Consider the following 22,600-nt stretch of genomic DNA (forward strand, 5'->3'; position numbering starts at 1 on the left):
GACTAGATATTGATTTTTATATATTCACACTTTAAATATAGAATTAAAACTAATATGTAAATATTTTTTACAAAAATACAATAAAAAAACCAAATGAAGTTCCTGTGTGTATTTACCACAAATGCAAGTGTATACTCAATCTAAATCAAGCCGCGTTACATTTTAAAAGAATTTTGCAGTTTTATTTCAATAACACTTTTTAATAAAAACGATGCCAAAAAAAATGCTTTGATTAGAAAATACACGCTTCCATTAAACCACGCGTCCTATCTTCAAACCAGCCGTAAATCATTTACGAAGTCCCATGCCAGTCCCAGTAAAAACCAAGATTTTATTTACGGCGTTATTTTCACACGGTATGGGACCACGGCGATCTATACTGCAGGCCTTGCCATCGTGCAAACGGCGTATCTGACTGGGGGCCTATTTCAAATTTCGCTTAACTTTAGTCGCCATTTTAGTGATAATAAAATATGGGCAAAAAATGTTGTATTTATGGCTGCACTACAAATTATTTATCTGCAAAAAAGAAGTCTGATAATTTAAAGCTTTCAGTATATCGATTTCCTAAAAATGAAGAAGAAAAACAAATGTGGATTAAAGTAATTCCAAATGCAAACTTAAAAGTAACAAATAACACTGCAGTTTGTGAGTTGCATTGGCCGATAAATTTTGAAAAACAAATAGTTCGAGGAAAATATCGTCCTAAATTTCCACCATCTATTTGGCCTGGGATACCGTCTTGTCAAATTCCTAGCCATCTTCCTCCATTACGTGCAACAACTCGTTCAACAACTTCTTCGTGTTTTCGAAATTTCGCTCAAGATGAACTATCCACTTTTTTAGAAAAAGATAGAGTAACTTTTGCTGAAATGAAAAAATTATTTTAAATGATGAAAGAGATTTAGGTGTTCCATTAGTATGCTTTATGATTAATAACACTATTCATTTACAATCACAAGTTTATTCAAATGGAGTTCAATATTTTTTGATTAAGATTAGTGAGGATTTGCGTTTTGATACTTATCATTATGGTGCCGAAAATAAAGTTCCTACAATTTCTAAAAACAGAATTTCAAAAATCAACACATGGTCTATATTAGAAGAAGTTTTGCGTTATTTGAAAAATTTAATTCCAGGCAGAAAAGAAATTGTAGTCCAGGAACATTTAGCTTCTATGGGTACACAGTGTGTTGGTAGTATGATTTATTCTAAGGAGGTTATTATTAGATCTTTTCAGTATTTTGCTACATCCAGATGTTTTTATAATCAATTACGAACAGATTACCAATTGCCTTCTGTAAGAACTTTGACAAGAATAACTTCAAAAGTTTCTAAATTAAATGAGAAACATTTTTTGACTAATATTTTTCAATCTGTTGAAGAAAAACAGAAACTTTGTTATTTATTGCATGATGAGGTTTATGTTAAAAAAATGTTGTTATACCATGGTGGTACATTATTCGGAAAAGCAATAGATGATTCAACTTCTCTTGCAAAAACTATATTGGGTTTAATGGTTAATTGCTTATTTGGTGGACCATCGTTCATTTCCAAAATGATACCTATAAGTAAATTAAACTCTCAATTTCTTTTTGAAAAAATTAATGTTACTATACAATCAATAAAGGAGTCTTCGGGTCAAGTTAAAGCTATAATATGCGATGGAAACAGAAATAATCAGGCATTTTTTAAAATCTTTGAAAGATCAGCTCCAGATAAACCCTGGTTGACTAATGATTGTATTTTGTTAATCTTTGATTATGTCCATTTGCTTAAAAACATTAGAAATAATTGGCTCACTGAAAAAACTGGTCAACTTATTTTTTATGATAAAGGAGTATGTAAAGTAGCACAATGGGATCATCTTAAAAAACTTTATGAACTTGAATCTAAAAATTTAGTTAAACTATCCAACTTAAATGAAGTTTCAATATTTCCAAAGCCAATTGAGAGACAGTCAGTTTCTACCTGTTTAAGGGTATTTTGTGACAAAACTTACCATGCTTTAATTAAACATCCAGGACTGCAGCATATAAAAGAAAGACAAGATACAGCAGATTTTATTAACATTGTTGTGTCATGGTGGAAAGTTCTCAATGTTAAGGGAACAGGTGCTGATATTAGATTCAATGATGAACTTCAAGCAGTAATTAGAAATCCTAATGATAATAGATTAGAAGATATTTTGAATTTTGGAAATATGGCTTTAAAGATGGCTGGAAAGCAAGGTAAAAGGGAGAAACAACTTACTTGTGACACTGCACAGTCAATTTACCACACATGCAATGGTATTGTTGAACTATGTAAATCATTATTGGATAGCTCACATCAATATGTCATTCTTAGTGAGTTTTCTACTGATCCATTGGAAAAAGAATTTAGCAAATTGTGCCAAGTTTCAGGGGGTACATATTTCATAACAGTACAACAATTGATTGAAAAGTTGAATATTTCAAGAGGTAAGCTTTTGCTGTCACTTGATAACCCAGCTGTTGAGATAAGTCTTGATACAAACCATTCTTGTCCAAATTGTGGCTTTCTATTGGATGAGCCCTCTGCTGAGATATTTGACAACCTACCAGATCTCGAATCTTTTATTTCTCTCGATACAAATATGGCTCTTATATATATATCAGGATATTTAACTCGTAAAGATAAAGAACCATCAGAAAATGAAATGCTAGATAAAACCACTTTTTACCACCAAAAGTATGGACAATACATAGACTCAATTGACCGTGGTGGGCTTAATATTCCCACAGATAATACCTGTCAATGGGTAATATTTTCTTTTATAGTTTTCAATGCAATTAAGGATAGAGTATGTAGAGTATCATTAAGCAATATTCTAATGATGATTTCAGAGTTTTACAATTTTGAGATGCAGTGACACCATGGAAATATTCTTTCAAATATCTTTTTGAACAATTTATGTAAACTTCTGACTCCACGTTCAAGTAAAGAACCAGCTCAAAAAATATTGAAATTATCCTGAATTCTTTGACAATATTAAATATATATATATATGTGTATATATATATATATATATATATATATATATATATATATATATATATATATATATATATATATATATATATATATATATATATATATATATATATGTATATATATATATATATATATATTCTTTAGTTAAAGTTTACCAATTTTTTAAAGTTTTTTTGGTGATTATATATATATACATATATATATATATATATATATATATATATATATATATATATATATATATATATATATATATATATAATGTTTTATTTTAATTTCAGCTTTTAATTGTAAAGTAAATTTTTTTGAGAGAAAAAACTTTATTGAGTTGAAATAAAATTGCTAAACCGATTTTTTTAGTTTTTGCTGTTTATAAAATAGGCCCCCAGTCAGATACGCCGTTTGCGCGATGGCAAGGCCTGCAGTATAGATCGCCGTGTATGGGACTCATCTGGCACCCAGAACAAATCCCGTCCGGAACCTAATCCTAGTAATCCCAGCTCAATCCCAGTCAATCCCAGTCAATCCCAGCTGGGAGTCAGTTGGGATGGTTAACTGAGTATATAGTAATGATAAAAATAATATTGTTAACAATAATACAAATGTTAGTAATAACAAAATTAAAATAATAAAATAATAAAAATAAAAATAATAGCAATACTACTAATAAAAAAATAATACTAAAATAGTAATAAAATAATCAAAATAATTATTTTAACAAGGTAATAAAGTAACGGAGGAGGGAGAGTGTGTGATGTTGCTTGTATTCAGTTATTAATAAAGAATATTATATACACCGGTGTTAAGCTAAATGACAATTGTGTAATTAGGTAGTTAAATACCATATTCTATTCAGGAGATAGTGAGCCTATATATCCTAAAGAAAGGGCAATATACTCCGGTACATGACATTACGAATGTCTTAATGCATTTAACTAATCTGCCCCTCTAATGTTGCAACAATAATAACATGCTTCTGAAAGCCTAATACCCTCATCCGCAGTTTTTTATGTTAACTCACTGGTGTAGACAATAGTACTCAATTGTTAGTGTTGTTTAACTAAAAAGATATGTGAGGGGGGGGGGGGGAAGGGGGGAAGCGAAAAACGGGATATATAGTAAATGCATAAAAGGAAAACATATATATATATATATATATATATATATATATATATATATATATATATATATATATATATATATATATATATATATATATATATATATATATATATATATATATATATATATATATATACAGTGCTTCCAGAAAGTATTAGCGCACTCGTAATTTTTTTATTATGGACAACTTCAAATCAATATAAATTGTAAAGTAATTTAAATTTTGAACTAATTTTTTTTTTAAATGAAAGGTAAAAGCAATGAAATTAAATTATAATGTCAAATATTGTCAACCTGCTTGTTTTTTTATGAGTTAATTAGAAGTTTAATGACTACTCGGAAAAATGTCTGAAATTAAGCGTGCAAAAGTATTAGCGCACTTACAGTTTTTCAAAGATTCTAAGTAAGTTTAATATTTTATGTGACCACCTTTGTTTTTAAGGCCAAGACTCTACGCGGCAAAGAATCTATAAGTTTTCTGATTAGTTCTTGTGGCACGGTGTTCCACAACTCTTGGATTTGCGTTTTGAGCAGCACTAAGTTAGTGGGCGTACTTTTTTGTAATTTGCAGTCCATCCAACTCCAAAGATTTTCAATAGGATTTAAATCAGGTGAGCGAGCGGGCCAAGGCATTAGATTCAACCGTTTTTCTTCCATGTATTGCTTTATTGAGCGTGCTATGTGGCAAGGAGCCTTATCTTGTTGAAGTTGCCAGCTGGAGTCAGTCTTGAAAGCGTCCATTGATGGCTTTAAATAATCTTCTAATATCTCTTTATATCGATGTTGATTAAGGCGATCAGTGTAAAGATGCGCCAGTCCATTGCTAGATCAAGCAATGCAGCCCAAAATGCCAATTGAAACTCCTCCTCCTTGAACTTTTGACATGATAAAACGAGGATTGTATTTTTCGTTTTTGTATCTCCTCGCGACAACCCTTTTCTTGCGATTAATAATTTCAAAATTTGACTCGTCCAAGAAAATTACTTTTCTCCATTGCTGTACAGTCCATGCAGCTCTCTCTTTGCACCATTTTCTACGTTTGTGACGGTCTTTGATACTTAATAGTGGCTTCTTTGTTGCAAGGTATGAATTGAGGTGTTTTTTCTTCATAAGCTTGCTAATTGTTGATCGGCTAACTTGATGTGCACCCAACGCTGTATTCAGGTCTGAGGCGATTTCGGCTATGCTCATGTTTGGGTTGCGTCTAGCGAGCACAACTGCTTTATTTTCGTCCCTTTCTAACATTTTTTTGGGACGACCAGAGCGACTTTTGTCTTCGACTGTTTTTGACAAACTCATTATAATTTTTGAGCGTTGTTCTAACGCTGCATTCACTGATTTCAAGTTGACGTCTGATTTCTCGATTCCTGAGACCACTTTTGTTCAGGCCAACAACTTGCCACTTTGTTTCAATTGATATGCTCCTTAAACCCATATTTTTGTTCTTGCAATTTTAAAGTTTTAACTAACTGTATTTCAAATGATTTTCCGCCACTTCAATTTATTCCTCTTATATTTTTTATTGACTATTATTAATCAGCAGAGAGTTTTTAACAAAAATTAACCAAAAAAGTTTTTCTCAAAGGAATTAAACGAGTGTGCTAATACATTTTAATGAGTGCGCTAATACTTTTGGACGCTTAATTTCAGACATTTTTCCGAGTAGTCATTAAACTTCTAATTAACTCATAAAAAAACAAGCAGGTTGACAATATTTGACATTATAATTTAATTTCATTAATTTTACCTTTCATTAAAAAAAAAATTAGTTCAAAATTTAAATTACTTTACAATTTATATTGATTTGAAGTTGTCCATAATAAAAAAATTACGAGTGCGCTAATACTTTCTGGAAACACTGTATATATATATATATATATATATATATATATATATATATATATATATATATATATATATATATATATATATGTATATGTATATATATATATATAAAGGCATGAAATAAAGAACCACAAGAGCGTAAAACTACACTCATATCGCGCGCACGATAATAAAGTGTTATTTTAGTAGAGTTTTTATTATCCACCCATCTCTTCGCGAGACCTAACTCAGAGTATTGTATATGTGCGATAGGCGTTATAACATGGTTAGATACGAAAAAAAATGAAGTGTAAAAATAACAAGAAGGAAGTTAGCGTGTAAAATGCGAATGTGCCGGACATACGGGAAGCATTCAAAAAGTTGTATAAATGCAATTAGGGTGATTAATGCAGCACAAACATTTTTGTCAGGCATGCTAAATGATTTATGTGAAAATGAAATGATTGCGGAATAATGACTCTGTATTGTTAAAAGTTGCCACATGTTTACTTATTATGTTTATATTTGTTTTTATTTTCATTATTTATGAGTATTAATATTATTACTTTGTTTTTTTTTTTTATTTTACTGGTTTTTTTTTTATTTTAATTTATTTTTAATGTTTTTATAATGCATATTATTATATTTTATTTTATTATGTTAATTTTTTATTGTATTTCTTTTATTTATTGTTTTTATGATATATATTTTATTTTTACATTATTATTTTATTTTATATATTTTATTTTATTAATTATAGTCATCATCGAAATAAAACACTTGCAAAAATAGCATTTTCACATTATAATTTTTACCTAACACTTATTAGAAATACACATTTAAAGTTTGGAGATGTACTGATTCGGAGACTGTTTTCATTAGTTTCTTTGGAAGAAGTAAATTGAAAGAAATCTGAACAAAGTTTTAAATAATGTTAATTTCGTCAACAGGGGTTTCCTAAATCTCATTGTTCGGCTCCTCATTTGGAATTGATGAAGAGCTTTTGGTTTCTGAACAGAATTTGAGGAACATTTTCTCTCAAATTGAGAGTAGTTGCCCTTGATGAAGAGCAGTTTTTCAGCTTTCAGAGGATTTATGCGATTTCTTTCCTTCGTGACTGCAGGCTGGCAGCGCTGAACAAGCGCTCTGAGTATGCTGACTTAGTAAGTAACTTGCAGGAATGCTCAGATAGCAAAGACGGCCTTGGAAAGACTTGGATAGACATTCCGTTTTATCACCCAGAACTGCATTGGCTTTCTCATCCACGCAGATATTGCCTCAACATCATTTTCATAGGCAAAAAGTTCTCCTTTCAACTCAGTCGCTCTCTTCTTTTGCTTCTTTTGCTGAATAAAGATGAAAGAGAAGCTTCCAAATTTTGAGTGCTGCAGGCTGTCGTCAACGAGGAATGGTTCAATCTTGGATTCTACTTCCCCACTTTTGCCAAACAAACTTGACAAGAACTCTTTAACAGCTACTTGAAGATGGTTGGTGAAATTCTGGAGACTGAGTTTAGTTTCTTTGAATTTCGCTTTCAAGGACTTGACATGTTGGTCTGAAAAATATAAAAGAGAATTAAAAAAGTCAGGCTTTCATGGGCAAAAAAACTAACATTAAGAGCATTAAATCAGACTTTTTCATACTTTAACATATTTTTACTGAGCTTGCGTCCTAATATTTACATCTATTTGCATTTTTGAAATTATTCGTTTCTTTTCTTTTCTTTTCTATTCTTTTCTTTTCTTTTCTTTTCTTTCTTTTCTTTTCTTTTCTTTTCTTTTCTTTTCTTTCCTTTTCTTTTCTTTTCTTTTCTTTTCTTTTCTTTTCTTTTCTTTTCTTTTCTTTTCTTCTCTATTGCTTTTCTTTTCTTTTCTTTTCCTTTCTTTTCTTTTCTTTTCCTTTCTTTTCTTTTCTTTTCTTCTCTATTGCTTTCTTTCCTTTCTTTACTTCGTTATTGCTTTCTTTCTATCTTTCCTTTCTTTCTTTCCTTATTTCTTTTCCTCCTCTTTTTCCTAATATGACGTCAGAGCACACAATACAGTAATTATTGCAACTAGCAAAAAGTAACCCGTAATACGGGTTATGGTCGGTCTGTTATATAATTTATAGCGGCTGTTTTCCACAATTTAAAGTTGCGAAACCTTAACCAATACCCAATTAAAAAAACGCCTTCAAATTGAAAAAATTTAACTGTAAAGTTAAAAAAAAAAGCATGCGGAGGTAAAACAATTTATCAATTACTTAACATTGTGTAATTTACAACTGACATAGGTCATATCAGTGTTAAGGTGAATTTCCACTCATCCGTTTTACCTACGGGAAAAGGAAAGGGATGGGAAAATAAATCACGTGAGCATGCGCAATTTGTAATTTAATTTTGAAAATTAATTACTGCGGATGAGTGGAACCTTAAGGCAGCTAAAACGGATGAGTGGAACCTCACCTTAAGGCAGAACCATTTTCCTCGACTTTGCTAAGTTCAAAACAATACGTTTATAGTTACTGACACAAATTAATAACACTTCGTCATGCTTTAAATTGACGAAAAATTAAAGCTAAATTCTTGTAATATTTTTTATAACATGAACTTTAATTAATAAGATTAATACAATACGAACGTAAATTATACATGAGTTATTAATTTTTTGGTATCCCCTTGATACATGTTTCTTTAAAAAAAGGAAATTGACTTTAAAACGTTAAATACCCACAACTAAATAAATTTATTACAAATAACTGATCATTTGATCATTACTATATATGGCACTAATCTTTGTCTCAATAGTTTTTAGTAAAGGACCTCCCTCCCCCGGTTTTGCCTAAATGGTGGTCAGGAGAATAGAGTTATTTTTATTAAGAGTAATCAAGTTTTTGATGGAGACCTTTAAGAAGAACAATAAAATGTAAAACAATGATTTACATGTATAAGAACTTTTTCTTTTTAATATATATAAGAATTTAACATATATAAGAATTTTTTCTTTCCTCAAAAGTGTTACAAATGCAAACTAAGCTAATTAATTAGTTAAACACCTTACAAGATTTAAGTAACTCGATATTTGACAAATGCGCAAAACTACAATCTTCACCCCCCGTTTAAAAAGATCCCCTAACTTACGTACAACAAATTATTAGGCATAAAATAGAGAAAATTAAAAAAAAATTGAACTAATTGCATATATTTATATCATTTTAACTGACAAAAATTTACAATAAAAGGTAATTTACAATAAAAGGTAATTTACAATAAAAGGTAATTTACAATAAAAGGTAATTTACAATAAAAGGTAATTTACAATAAAAGGTAATTTACAATAAAAGGTAATTTACAATAAAAGGTAATTTACAATAAAAGGTAATTTACAATAAAAGGTTTTTTTTTATAAATCGCATAAATGCGTCAATCGTAAATCTTTAAGAAAAACCACATAAAAACTGAAAATCGATTTACCTATTTATAGTAACCTATTTTGACATGGCAGTTATTATAAACATATTTCGAAAATGTATCTATAAAATCTGTTTCGAAGTACAAAAGGATTAACAATACTAATGTAAAAAAAAAAAAAAATTAAATTAAGATATAAACTGCATTTTTAGCATAATGTTGTCTTGGCTTTTAATAAATAAACAAAAGCAGTAAGTTCCAATAATGAAACTACCTATTATTCATTTTTAACAATGGACACCAACGTGAAGGTAAGTCAAGCAGTCTATCAACACAAAACATCACACCAATAACACATAACAATAGAATATTTACACCCTTGATGCTAAAATCCAGCGAATAAGAAACCAACTTAAAATATGAAAGGCAAAATTAGAAAACCAATTTAAAGTTAACTATATATTTATCTTTTTATTAAACATATAACTACATAAAAGTATATTTGTTTTTATGTTCAATATTAGTTATTCAATTACTTCAAATTTAGAACATTAAAACACCCTAGATTTAAAGATCAAGATTGCATGCTCTCTTATACACATTACCCTAAATATTAACAGACATTATTATGTATTTACAGAATAATTTAAAAAGGCTAGACAACACCTAGCTCTAAAGCAGTAACACCGCCTGGCACTAAATGTTGCCAAGTCACACCTCTGCTATAAGTACACCACTTGGGTGGCAAGGTTATCAATCTTGCTCAATATAATGCCAACTCACACCACTTTGAAAACAAGGAAACAACGTCATTTAAACTTATTATAACACATATAAACATATTAAATGACAGGTATATTTATCAAAAACTATGAAAAAAAAAATTAAAATATTTAAAAAAATATAAGATTATTTGTGTAACATTTTTCACCTACCATACCTAGAATGAGATGTTTATCTATTTTGAAAAACAAAAATAAAATGCTCTAGTTCTTGAACATGCAACATATAGTTGACCATGAGAGAAACACGGTTTTTTGAGATATACCCCAACTCTATCAAATATTTGACCTTGACTTTTATTAATTGTCATTGAAAAAACCAATCTGACAGGAAACTGACGACGTTTCAGAACAAAAGGTAAATTAGAATCTGATGGAGCCAACTGAATTCGAGGAACAAAAAGCCATTTACCACCAGAAACACCTGTCAAATCCTCTGCATCAATATAATTATTTTGAAGAGCACAAACTTTCATTCAAGTACCATTGCATAACCCAGCTTTGAGATCTAAATTTCTAAGTAGCATAATTACACAACCAATTTTCAAATTTAAACAATGAGGTAGCATACCTGAAGGAGTTAAGCTGTTCAAAAACTCAACATTATTTCTTTATTTCTTTCATTAAGGTCATCAGTATCAATTTGATCAGTACTTAAATAAATTTTGACCTCACCCGGCAGACATTCAAGCACTTCTTCATTGATAATGAATCAAAATTAGTTGGTATTAAAATCACGCGTTTAGAATAATCATTTTGATCAACATCTCCATAAAATCTTTTCAATAATCGATTCATTTTCACTAATAATGCACTGACTTGGTATTTCAACGCATCCTTTAAAAGGATCCTCCTCTTTGACAGGTATTGTTTCATTCCCAAGTTTTAGTAGCCATAAGGAAAATTCACCTTCCCCATCTTGTACTCTCATATTTTCAGTTAATGCAAACTTCTGCACCCATTCCCAATGCAAAGAACATTTTACACACAAATCAACTATTTCAGTTGTTGATTATTTTCATCAAAATTTTCTAGATTTAAGCCAATAAACTCATCAATAAAAGGCAGATTGTAATCAGCCAGCATATTACCACTTTCATTAATAATCTTTTCAATTTGATCAAGAGTAGCTTGCTCAGCTATTAGAAGTGGGATTGAGCGGTGAATGAAATCTTTCATCATAAAAGCTTTGCATGTATTCCAGAGATATAAAGGATTGTCAGGTTCACAAAAGGTCAAAATAATTGAAAACAACTGCCTAATTTGCTTTGGCGTACGTGTTAAAACCGCCTCAGAAAGAGTATTCTACCATTCAGTGTCATCTTGCAACAAACCTTTCAAAACACATGCTTCACAAAACGTTTCAAGGACAATACCATTAACAGTACGCACATCCTCCCAAGAAGTTGCTCCTTTTGCTTGCAAAACTAACAGTTTAAGAAAAAACAATTCTCCAGTTGGATTAACTTTATCCATTCTTACTACCTCCTTATTACCACCCCTTTATCTAACCTTCCATTTACAATGTTTATCATCAAATATAAAGTGATAATGAATGTCTACATAAGAATAGCAATGTGCTCTTTCATTTTCAGTATTTAACTTAAACCATGCCGTTAGGTGCATATCATGTTGAGCTGCACGATCTTAAGCCATTTGTTCTGCTCCTTCTCTAAAATACAATAATGGATTTTCAGGTAGATGTTTACCAAGTCACAGCACTTTGAAAACACGGAAACAACATAATATAAACATATGCACCAACTACAAACACAATAAATGTGTTTAAATATGTATAAAAGGTTAGGTATATACCTTATATACATATTTAAACACATTTTTAAAACAATTATATAACACATATTAACACATACACAAACAATAAAAAAACACTTCACATTGTTATAAAAACACATTGATAAAACAACTATAAAGCACTTATTACCACATACACATACATATCAAAAAAGCATATATGCAAACAATAAACGTGTGCAAACAAAAATTTTAAAAATGATGCGAGAAAATTTAAAAAGAGTCAAAGTAAACAAAATATATATTTACAAACAATATTCTTTAGCTTCTTTTTTTTTCATAAGAACTGTAATCCTCATAACAAAATTAAACCTTTACATGCAATAACATGTAACATGCCATGTCAGTGTTGGCACAATTTTTATTTATTATTTTAAATTTTCTAAAAAAGAACAAAATTAGTTAATAGCATCACAGAAATTTCATAGTAGTATTAACCATTTTATGGAAATAGCATTAGTATAACTTTAAATAACATACATACCCCTATTTTCCTTCTAAAAAATAAGATAATAAAAACAAAACTGCTAAAAGAAAAACTAAAACAAACAAAATCTAAACGATTTAAAAAAATAAAATCCTTTCTACTTTATGTAACAAAAATTTAAATCCTTTCTACTTTATCTAATAAAAATGTATATATAACTATTTCATATACTTACTTCAATTATAATATGATATATAATTGATTAAGATGATTCTTTATGTAATATATCTAAAATAATAATTAAATTCCAAAAGAAAAATGTTGTAACTCGCTTAAAAGATCTTTCTCCAATGACCGCGTGCAATTGAAAAACGCGCTCTTTCGAAGCCTAGTAACTAATTCAAAGCCTATGAACTAATGACGAACGACGTTAAACATTGAACATTTCTGTAGGAATTATATTATAGATTTGTAACGGTTTTTATAGATTTTTGATTTGTATTTCATGGCTGATGATTGTCGCTAGGCATAAAACTTTAAGTACCATACACAGTTGTTGATTCTTCGTTTTATATATATATATATATATATATATATATATATATATATATATATATATATATATATATATATATATATATATATATATATATAATATATATTGCTCTATTTATACAAAATATTGAGCACTCTTATACGAACAGGAGATGTTGTATTTGAAAATAATACAACTTGAAATAGCTATATGTGTATATATATATATATATATATATATATACATATATATATATATATATATATATATATATATATATATATATATATATATATATATATATATATATATATATATATATATATATATATATATATATATATATATATATATACATACATACATACATACATACATATATACATAATATAGGTAAGCTTTTTTAGGTATGCTTATGATTATAAAATATTATGTTATTATAGAATATTTACTATTTTGCTATATAAAACTATATTATACTATATAATGATTATTTATTTACTCTACTTTTAGGTCCATTTATTACTATGAGGCATAGAAATATGATTTGGGAAGACATAATGTCACATTTAAATAGTTTTGGGGCATAAATTGAAGATATCAATCAGCTACGTAATAGAGAGAGTGATTATTTGCGAAGAGCTGCAATGCAATGATTTGCAAAAAGTCTAAAAACAGATATAGTTTTGCTATATTCATATTTATATATGTGTGCACATATATATATTTTTAAAGGTACTGTAGGGAGACAACTAAAAGAATTATATAATGTTGTCTTCGACTTTGTTGACAGAAAGTCAATAATTGTTTCTGGAATCGATGTTTCGATATGCGAAAAATATTTGTGAGAGAAAGGCTACTAGCATGCAATCCGTAAGAGCGGTGTCTTCGCGACCAGCAATTATCGATGAATGGTTCAACCAAGTTGACGCTACTTATCGAGAGCATAATTTAAATGGAAAGACGTTTCATGTGTTTAACAGTGATGAAAGTGGATTGAAATTCGATGGTGAGGTAACTTTGTTTTCGAAAAGAAATAAAAAATTCAAAACAACTCGCCCCAACAAATGAAAAGCACATGACTTCAATTTTAACCTGTTGCATACATCAGAACGCACTTTTTTTTTGCGTATTGCGTATTGAGTATATTAATCATATCATACTCAATACGCAACTCAACGTACGCAATTTCTTTGAGTATAATACTCAATATGCAACTCATAGTACGCATTTTTATTGAGTAGAATACTCAATACACAATTCATAATACGCATTTTTTTTGAGTATTTTGCGTAAAAATATGCAATTTTTTTGAGTGTAATATATAAATTAGTTGTTAAAGTATATATTTTTTTATAAATAACAAACAAAAACACTAAATTATAATTTAACCATTATAATTTATTTTTTAAAATAAATTATTAAGGTTTGCGTGTCGAAAATCGCGTCTTGAAGCCTCTAGGGAGTAAGTAGCATTGCTTTTAATGACTTATTGAGCTTGCTTCAAATAACAATTTACAATTTGCTGTTTTACAAGTTGATAAACTTTGAGTTGCTTTGTTTTGTAAGTTGATAAACTTTTAGCGTTTGTATTTGAAATAATGACTTTTTTATAATTTTTTGTTACTTTTATGAGGCTATAGATGTATATAAGATGCAAGTATTTATCTTTTTATCTATATTAAATAAGTTAGATAAATAAAGTCATTTTAATCTTTAATCTTATATAAACTAAAGTAATTTATATATGTAATGTAATTTAAACTAGTTTTAAAATATTGATTATTTGCTTAACAAAAGTTTTATTTTAGATTTTTTGCTTTAACATGTATGGAAGATCCGCCAAACGAAAATTAGGTTCAGACTCAAATGTAAAGAGTTTGAGAAGAAAAAAAAGAAAAATTATAAATAAAGAAGATAAAGAAAATTAGTCTGTAAATAAATAAATAAATTCTGACAGAAGTAATCGTGCCTTAGCCGTATTGTCGATTGAAAATAGTCAACCATCGTGCAGCGAAAGCATAAGCAATGCTTTATTAACAAATATAAGTATTAAACGATATGTTAAAGAGATTAATGAAATTAAACATAACTTGAAAAACAATAAATTTCCGCGTAAAATTTTCAAACTTGGTGACACTGAAAAAACTTATAGTTCGGTTTTAAACTTTTTTCATTGCCGAACCGAAATCGATTTTAAGCCCGGAAAGAAAGAAAAATTAAATTTTACCTGCATTTATTGCTATAAGGTATTACATGAACCACTAGGTAAAAGTGGTAATTTTTTTAAGCATTTTAATTCCACACAATGTAAGGGCAAAGACGATTTTATGGCTTGGAAAAAGGGTTATGATGATATAAGTCTTGATAATGATGATGACTCGTTGTTAGATGACAATATTATGGATCTAACTAAATATGTAATGTCATCCAATATGGCAACACAAGAGCTAAGTAATATTAATCTAAAAAGACTTTTAGAGCGTCATAAAATTCATTTACCATGCGAGAAGTCTTTTGTCTATAATATAGCTCCTATGGTAGTTGAAAAGATTAAAAAAACAATCAATAACTGCCTTAGAAAAGCCTAAACTATTACATTAACAGGTGATATCTGGGATAGCCGCCAGCTGGCTGATTTTTTTGCCTTATGTTGCCAGGTTACCTTTGCTGATTTCAGTAAAAAGCTAATAGGTCTTGGTCTTTAACGAATGAGTGGCCCACATAATGCTGAAAATATTATATTGGTTTCAGAAGAAATATCAAATCAATATGATTTCGATAAATCTAAAGTTGACGGTTATGTGAGTGATGGTGGTAAAGCTTTTCTTAGAGCTTTTCCACAAATGCTCAACTATGAATTGGAAAACGGCAATTGGATTGAAGAAGACTTTTGGGAAGAATTGTTTAAGAATGACGACAATGATGAGAATGATCAGGAACTAAAAGATTCACCTGAAAACAAAATTGAACCTGAAATTAACGAATTGCTTACTGAAGAAATAAATCCAATCCAAAATGATATTAAATTCACCAAACTATCTAATGAGATTGATGCTGAGATTGATGCTACTGGAATTGATGATGCTGATAATTATGAATTTGGGGATCATAGTATAGTATATAAATTAGAGTTTGAACTCGGCAGCAGAAAAGTACCTCGTTTTCCATGCACAAACCACAAATTTAATATTTCGATACGTAATACTGAGGTCATGCAAACGATTGAAAACTATTTTGTCATTGCTTTGTTCATTTGCTAAAAAAGCTCATCAGACAATTCAAATTGCCCGAATCTTTCAACAAAAAAAAAAAAAATAGATTAAGACACGAAAATTTAACTCGTTGGTCATCAAGTTTTTTAATGTTGATTTGTTTTTACAAAGCATATAAAAAACATTGTTTTGAAACTATTAAATGTCCAGTTACTCAAGCAGAGATTGAATTCTATTTATCATTGATGCTCCCAGCATATAGATTTACGCTTTTGAATCAAAGAAATCGCGTACATATTGGTGACTTGGTACCAAGTTTACATTTATTAATAATGCAATATGAGGAAATGACTAAAAAAGATGATAAAAAGAAAAAATTTTGCGAATTGCTGATAACTAATGTAAAAAAACAATTTGAGCATGAGCTTAACTCTGCTGTTTATGCAGCTGCTGCAGTTTTAAATGTTTCTAAACTTTATCTATGGTATCAAAGACCGATTGCAAAAGCAACAGTCAATTTGGGACTAAGTTCATTAGTAAACTTGGCAATTGAATTTAATAAAAAAAAACGAAAAAAACAATTTGACAGCAAGTGGTTCTAATAATAGTTTCAAAAAAAAAGTGTTCCTGAAGATGAAGCCTTTGATCAGTTTTATCAAAGCATAGAATTGGATCAGGTAGAATACAACAAAAAAGAACTTAGCATCGGACACCTAGCTGACAAAGAAAGGAATAACTTGTAAACATTTTAAGAAACCATAATTTCACTAACAAAACTCATTATGATGCTTTTTGGTTTAAGAAAAGAAAAGAATTGCCATATCTTTATAATTTGTGTCTCATGTTTTTTAATATACCGACATCCTCCGCTTATGTTGAACGTTTTTTTAGCATATGCGGTGTAGTTAATCGAAAAAGAGCCGGCAACATGACCGATGAAACACTAATAAATCGTCCCTTTTTAAAAAGTAACCTAACCATACTTAAAGAAATGGCTGAGTGAAAAATATTCTTCAGTTGTTTGAAAATTTTCTTCATTACTTTTGTTTTTGTTTATCAATTGAAAATACATTTTAGAAAAATATAATTTTTTTTTTGTCTTTCATTTCGTGTTTTTGTTTGTTCATTATATTAAAAACAATATTACTTTAATAACAAAATTTTATTTTACACTCAAAAAAAAAACGCAAATTACTCAAAAAAAATGCGTATTATGAGTTGTGTATTGAGTATTCTACTCAAGAAAAATGTGTACTATAAGTTGCGTATTGAGTATTATACTCAAAGAAATTGCGTACGTTGAGTTGCGTATTGAGTATGATATGAGTAATATACTCAATACGCAATACGCAAAAAAAAGTGCGTTCTGATGAATGACCTGTTGCGATACTTTTGGAAATTTCCTACCTCATCAAGTTGTTTACAAAGGTCGAAATTTGATGAAAGCTTGGGTTCAAGGTGGTGCTTCTGATATTTATCATTTTACCAGCAAATTATGTTGGATGGAAAGCAATAATTTCATTGAATAGTTTAAAACTTTTCTGGTCTAAAACTTTGCTTGAGTGAAAATTCCCCTAAATGCAAAATTTGCTGCAGATTGGTCCACAAGCGTGGATATGTATAAAGAAGAAATAAACGGACAGACGTTCATTTTTATAGTATATATGTAATTGATTTTACTATTCATGTATCTGATATTTAAGTAAATTTCTATTTATGAAATAAAGTTAGTTATAGATAATAAAGAAAAGAAAGTTAGTAAAGAAAAATAGTGCAACTTTTTTTAAAATAGATTGTGCGTCTAAATTAGCTTATAGTTGTATATAATTAAAATAATTTTAATAGGGAGCCTGAACGCTTTTTAAAAATTAGCCGCAATTGACCTTTTGCTAAATATCGAAGCCAATATGACTGCGCATTTGCCTTTTGGGATTGCCTATGAGCAAAAACAAATCAAAATTGTAAACATCGTGGTGCTTTCTAATTTGTTTTTAAAAGTTAACCATCATTATCAGTTTGGTTTACAACTGTTATTATTTTTATTCGCAATAATTTTCTTTAATAGGTAAGGGTGATCAATATGCAGTGTTTGGTTGTAACAACGATTGTCGATATAAAGAAAAGTATTTTTGAAAAAACGAATTTGGGAAACATTTTGTTTCAGGTAATTAAAGTTTTTTACTTGTCAAGAAATAAATTTTGCCACATGTAGTAAGATTATTAAGTGATATTCGACCACATAACCATAAAAAGTATGTTGAAATTAAGAACACATAATAATAGGCAAACCATTTTAAATATAGGAAGCCAACTGAATTATTCCCTCAAAGTTTTATTTTAAAGGATGGTAAATATCTCCTCCTAAAAAGAAAAGAGAAGTACTAATGCTTCAATATGTCCCTTCAAGTACTTGCACCTTTAGTAGTAGCAGTGACAACTACGACAACGTTCCCCAGCAGTCTTCTCTATCACAATCTCTTCTATATCTATCGTCAACATCATCAACAACATCTCATCAGCAACCTTTTTTTCTAAACATCTTAAATTAATTAGTAATACACCGGCAACTCATCTGACGCCAACATCTGATCATATATTTGATATATACAAAATTAATGGAAAGCAATTTTCTCGAACAAACTCTTTATGGAAAGCAATTTTCTATAACAACAAACACTTAATGGAAAGCAATTTTTTATAACAACAAACATTTAATGGAAAGGAGCTTTTTATAACAACAGACACTTAAAGAACAAAGAAGCTAATAGATCTGAAAACTTTGAGAATTAACACGTAGAAATGCCCGTAATCAGTTAAAGAAATGGCACCTTTTGAAAACGACTTATTGGATCTAGTTAAGAACATCAAGTTCGAAAAATAAGTAGCAACTTCCAGACGAAGCTAAATGATGACATTATGAATATACGTAAATCAGAAAAAACACGAACCCAGGCTGACAAAATATCTAACATGTACATGTTGTCGAAAGACGAATATAATAATTTACTAACAAGTGCAATAATTTCTACATACAAAAAGCCAGTGCTTTAATAAAGACCAAGTAAATATGGAAAGCAAAGGAATTTTAAGTAACCACGAGGTTTTTAACAAATCGAAATAAATGGATTATCTAACTGTTTTTTAACTCTGAAAGACCACAAACAGAACTTTACAAACAACCCAACAGTCCTGATAAAAATGATATCGGAAGAATCAGTAAATATATGATATCAAACATATACTTGCCCTCAACCAATGGACATGTACTCAAAATGTTACTGATTGCTTTAAGAGAATTACTGAAATAAACCTGTATAAGTTTCTTATTTTTGACATGTATGATTTCTACCCATCAGTCAATGAAAGTCTTCTAAACGACAAAATCAGCTTTGCTGAGCAACACATAACAATTAACAATGATTATCAAACAAGCAAGAAAATCTTTGCTCTTAAATAATGAACAAGTTTGGGTAAAAAAGAAAAGCGGTTTGTTTGATGTTACCATGGGTGCTTTTGACGGCGCAGAGGTTTGTGAATTTGTTGGTATTTTCCTACTTTTCTAATTATCGCAACATTAATAACAAGACTGATTTTGAATTATATCGAGACGACGGTTTAGCCGTATTTAAAAACACCAGTGGTCCGCAAATGGAAAAAATAAAAAAGTACTTTGTTCAAATCTTTAAAGACAATGGTCTAATTATTTCCATCCAATGTAATATGAAAATTATCAATTATCATGATGTTACTTTAAACCTCAATAACTACTCTTTCCGGCCTTAGAGTAAACCAGAGAATGTTTTAAACTATATTCATGCTGAATCCAACCATCCACCTTACATTTTAAAGAAGATTCCGCACTCCATCGAGCAACGATTGTCGGCCAATTCATCTAGCGAATACATCTTCAGAAATTCATCCTATATGAACGAGGAAGACTTAAAAAATCAGGTATCAACCGAAAGCTTATATACATTCCCAACATATAACCTGTTAACAACTAAAGGAATAAGCGAAAAATTATTTGGTTTAATCCTCCCTACAGCAAAAATGTTTGCACAAATATAGAAAAGCGGTTTTTAAATTTGGTAGATAAACATTTTGTGGTAAACATCAAACTTCATAAAATATTCAATAGAAATTCCATTAAAGTGAGTTAAAGCTGCATGCCAAGTATAAAAGACATAAATTCACACGATGAAAACATTCTGCAAAAAAAAAACCAATATAAGAGAAAAAACTTGTAATTGCATGGATAACCCAAAGTGTCTTTTATATCAGAATTGTCTTACAAGAAACATAGTCTACCAAGCCATCGTCTCCTCCAGCATAATGACGGCTGCTATATAAAAAATTTTTTATTTTTGATTTGTATTTCATGCCGTTAGGCACGAAACTTTACTAGCGCTACTCCAGATTCTCCGTTCCCCCCCCCCCCCCTTTTTTTTTTTTTAATGATTGATTATGATAGAAAATTTTATGCTGATTCAAAAAAATATAAAAACATACACCTGAAAATCAACGGAAAGTGCTCTAATTTGAAGTCAAAGTTATAAAAAATCCCACTAAAAACCCTGATATTCGCCATTTTTCAAGATTGTTAACGAAAATTAACTACCATTACTTTGCACAATAAATCGACCTGGTTTCTATCAGCATTATTATTATCAGCATTTTAAAATGTTACAATGAAATTGAATCAATTCAAAATTTCAAAGAAAGATCAAATTTAGAACGTGAGAATGTAGACAAATCGGTAAATAATGATCGTATCATACAATGGTTAAGACGTCGTGAGGGTTTTCATTAAACGATATATAAGGCAAGAACTCAACATTGAATCTGATCACACCATTGTTGATTGGAATTAATATTGCAGAGACATTTGCGTCGAATATTTCATCAAAAACCCTGACCCAATAGGCGGCCCTGGGAGCATTGTTGAAATTGATGAGTCCATTTTTTGTAGAAGAAAGAACTACGTTGGTCGCATAATTCCGCAGCAGTGGATATTTGATGGTTACGAACCTGCATGGTCTACTATATAACACGGCCGGATTTGTTGCCTTGAACGCAAAAAATTAGTGGGCCGAAAAAACACGAGTTTGAAGTTTACAATGAACCGATTTAACAATCTTAAATTAAACTTTTTTTAATTCAAGTAATACTTTATTTTGCAATGCCAAAAAAGTGTTGTGTTGTTGGTTGTAGAAGTAATTATAAGCGAAAGATTGAAGAATGTTCCAGTAACAGCAACCACGTAACATACAAAACTGTGTTTAGTTTTCCTGATAGCAATCAGTTAGATCTTCGAAATTGTTGGATTAAGTTTGTCAACCGAGCTGATTGGAGCCCCACAGAAAACTCAGTTATATGTATCGATCATTTTGAAGATAAATATTTGAAAAGAGGTAAACGTATAACATTGAATTATTGCGAAAATCCTATACCAACAATTATTACCAACCAAAACATCCTATCAAAGCCATCTTTAATTCAATCAACCTCAGCTTTACGTAAGCCCCCTGCAGTTCGTATATATTCTCATCTTTTTCTCGATGAAACATACGATTTTAGAAAACATGATACAATTAAAAGCATTATAGATCTTAATAAAAGTTTTTGTCCAGCAGGATTTTCATTTAAACTAGTTGATAACCGTGTGTTATTTCTTCGAATTTATTTCGACGACGGGGATGTTACTCCTAACATTGACAGTATTACTATTGATAAAGACTTACATGTAAAGCTACATATGAAAGGTATCCCAGTTCAATTGCCTAAATGGTTTAGAGAAGGCAGTGTTTGTAAATTGACCAGTGCCAGTATGCTTGTTAATTTTGTTTCTTATATGCATGAAGTTGCAAAGAACGTATCAAAAAGTGTATTATCAGATTTATATAAATTATCTCTTTATAAACCACAAGGACGTCCAATCTACACAAATGAAATCATTAGATTTTCTCTAATGCACAGATATACATCAAAACAGGCTTATACTTTGCTATTAGAAGAGTTTCCACTTCCTTCGTTGTCTTATTTAAAATCACTTTCAAAGGGTGGCATTGATCCATTATCAGGATTATTATTACTTTTGGAAAATGGTAGTATTAGTGCTGACTGTGTTGTTTTAATTGATGAGATGTATTTACAAAAAGGTGTCCAATATCATGGAGAAAGTTTAATTGGTGCTGATGATGATGGTAATTTCTATTCTGGTATAGTTGTGTTCATGGTGGTTAGCTTGAAAGAATCTATCCCCTTTGTAATTAAGGCCTGTCCAGAATTTCAAATTTCTGGTTCTATGATTAGTTCACATATAGAAGAAACGTTAGATACTTTATATAAAGCATCTTTTAATGTACGAGCTATAATAACTGACAATCATGCAACAAATGTTTCAGCATTTAAAATTCTACGTTTAAAGTTTGGTGAACAAGATAATGAAATATATTTTACTTTTATGGGACACCGGGT

The 22,600-nt window shown here is 29.6% G+C and overlaps 1 protein-coding gene and 1 long non-coding RNA gene across 2 annotated transcripts in view; one reads left to right on the forward strand and one right to left on the reverse strand.

Annotated features, from left to right (window-relative positions):
• Positions 1-861: 861 nt before the first annotated feature.
• On the forward strand, positions 862-2,966 carry LOC149880298 (uncharacterized). The gene has a single exon (XM_090070660.1). It carries the CDS (start codon positions 929-931, stop codon positions 2,891-2,893), a length of 1,965 nt encoding a protein of 654 aa, XP_089926786.1. The 5' UTR covers positions 862-928; the 3' UTR covers positions 2,894-2,966.
• Positions 2,967-10,543: 7,577 nt separating this feature from the next.
• LOC149880299 (uncharacterized) overlaps positions 10,544-22,600 on the reverse strand; it is a 158,079-nt gene continuing 146,022 nt past the window's right edge. The window contains exon 2 of the long non-coding RNA XR_016446311.1: positions 10,544-11,803. This is a non-coding gene — a long non-coding RNA (uncharacterized LOC149880299). The remainder of the gene's footprint in view (positions 11,804-22,600) is intronic.

This window comes from Hydra viridissima, unplaced genomic scaffold, assembly GCF_058129835.1.
Source record: "Hydra viridissima isolate aposymbiotic clone 2 unplaced genomic scaffold, HvirCarnegie_v1 scaffold_13, whole genome shotgun sequence".
Taxonomy (NCBI): domain Eukaryota; kingdom Metazoa; phylum Cnidaria; class Hydrozoa; order Anthoathecata; family Hydridae; genus Hydra; species Hydra viridissima.

Bases quoted from the DNA above. Each gene is read 5' to 3' on its own strand.
- LOC149880298 (XM_090070660.1), top strand. From the start codon at position 929: ATGATTAATAACACTATTCATTTACAATCACAAGTTTATTCAAATGGA.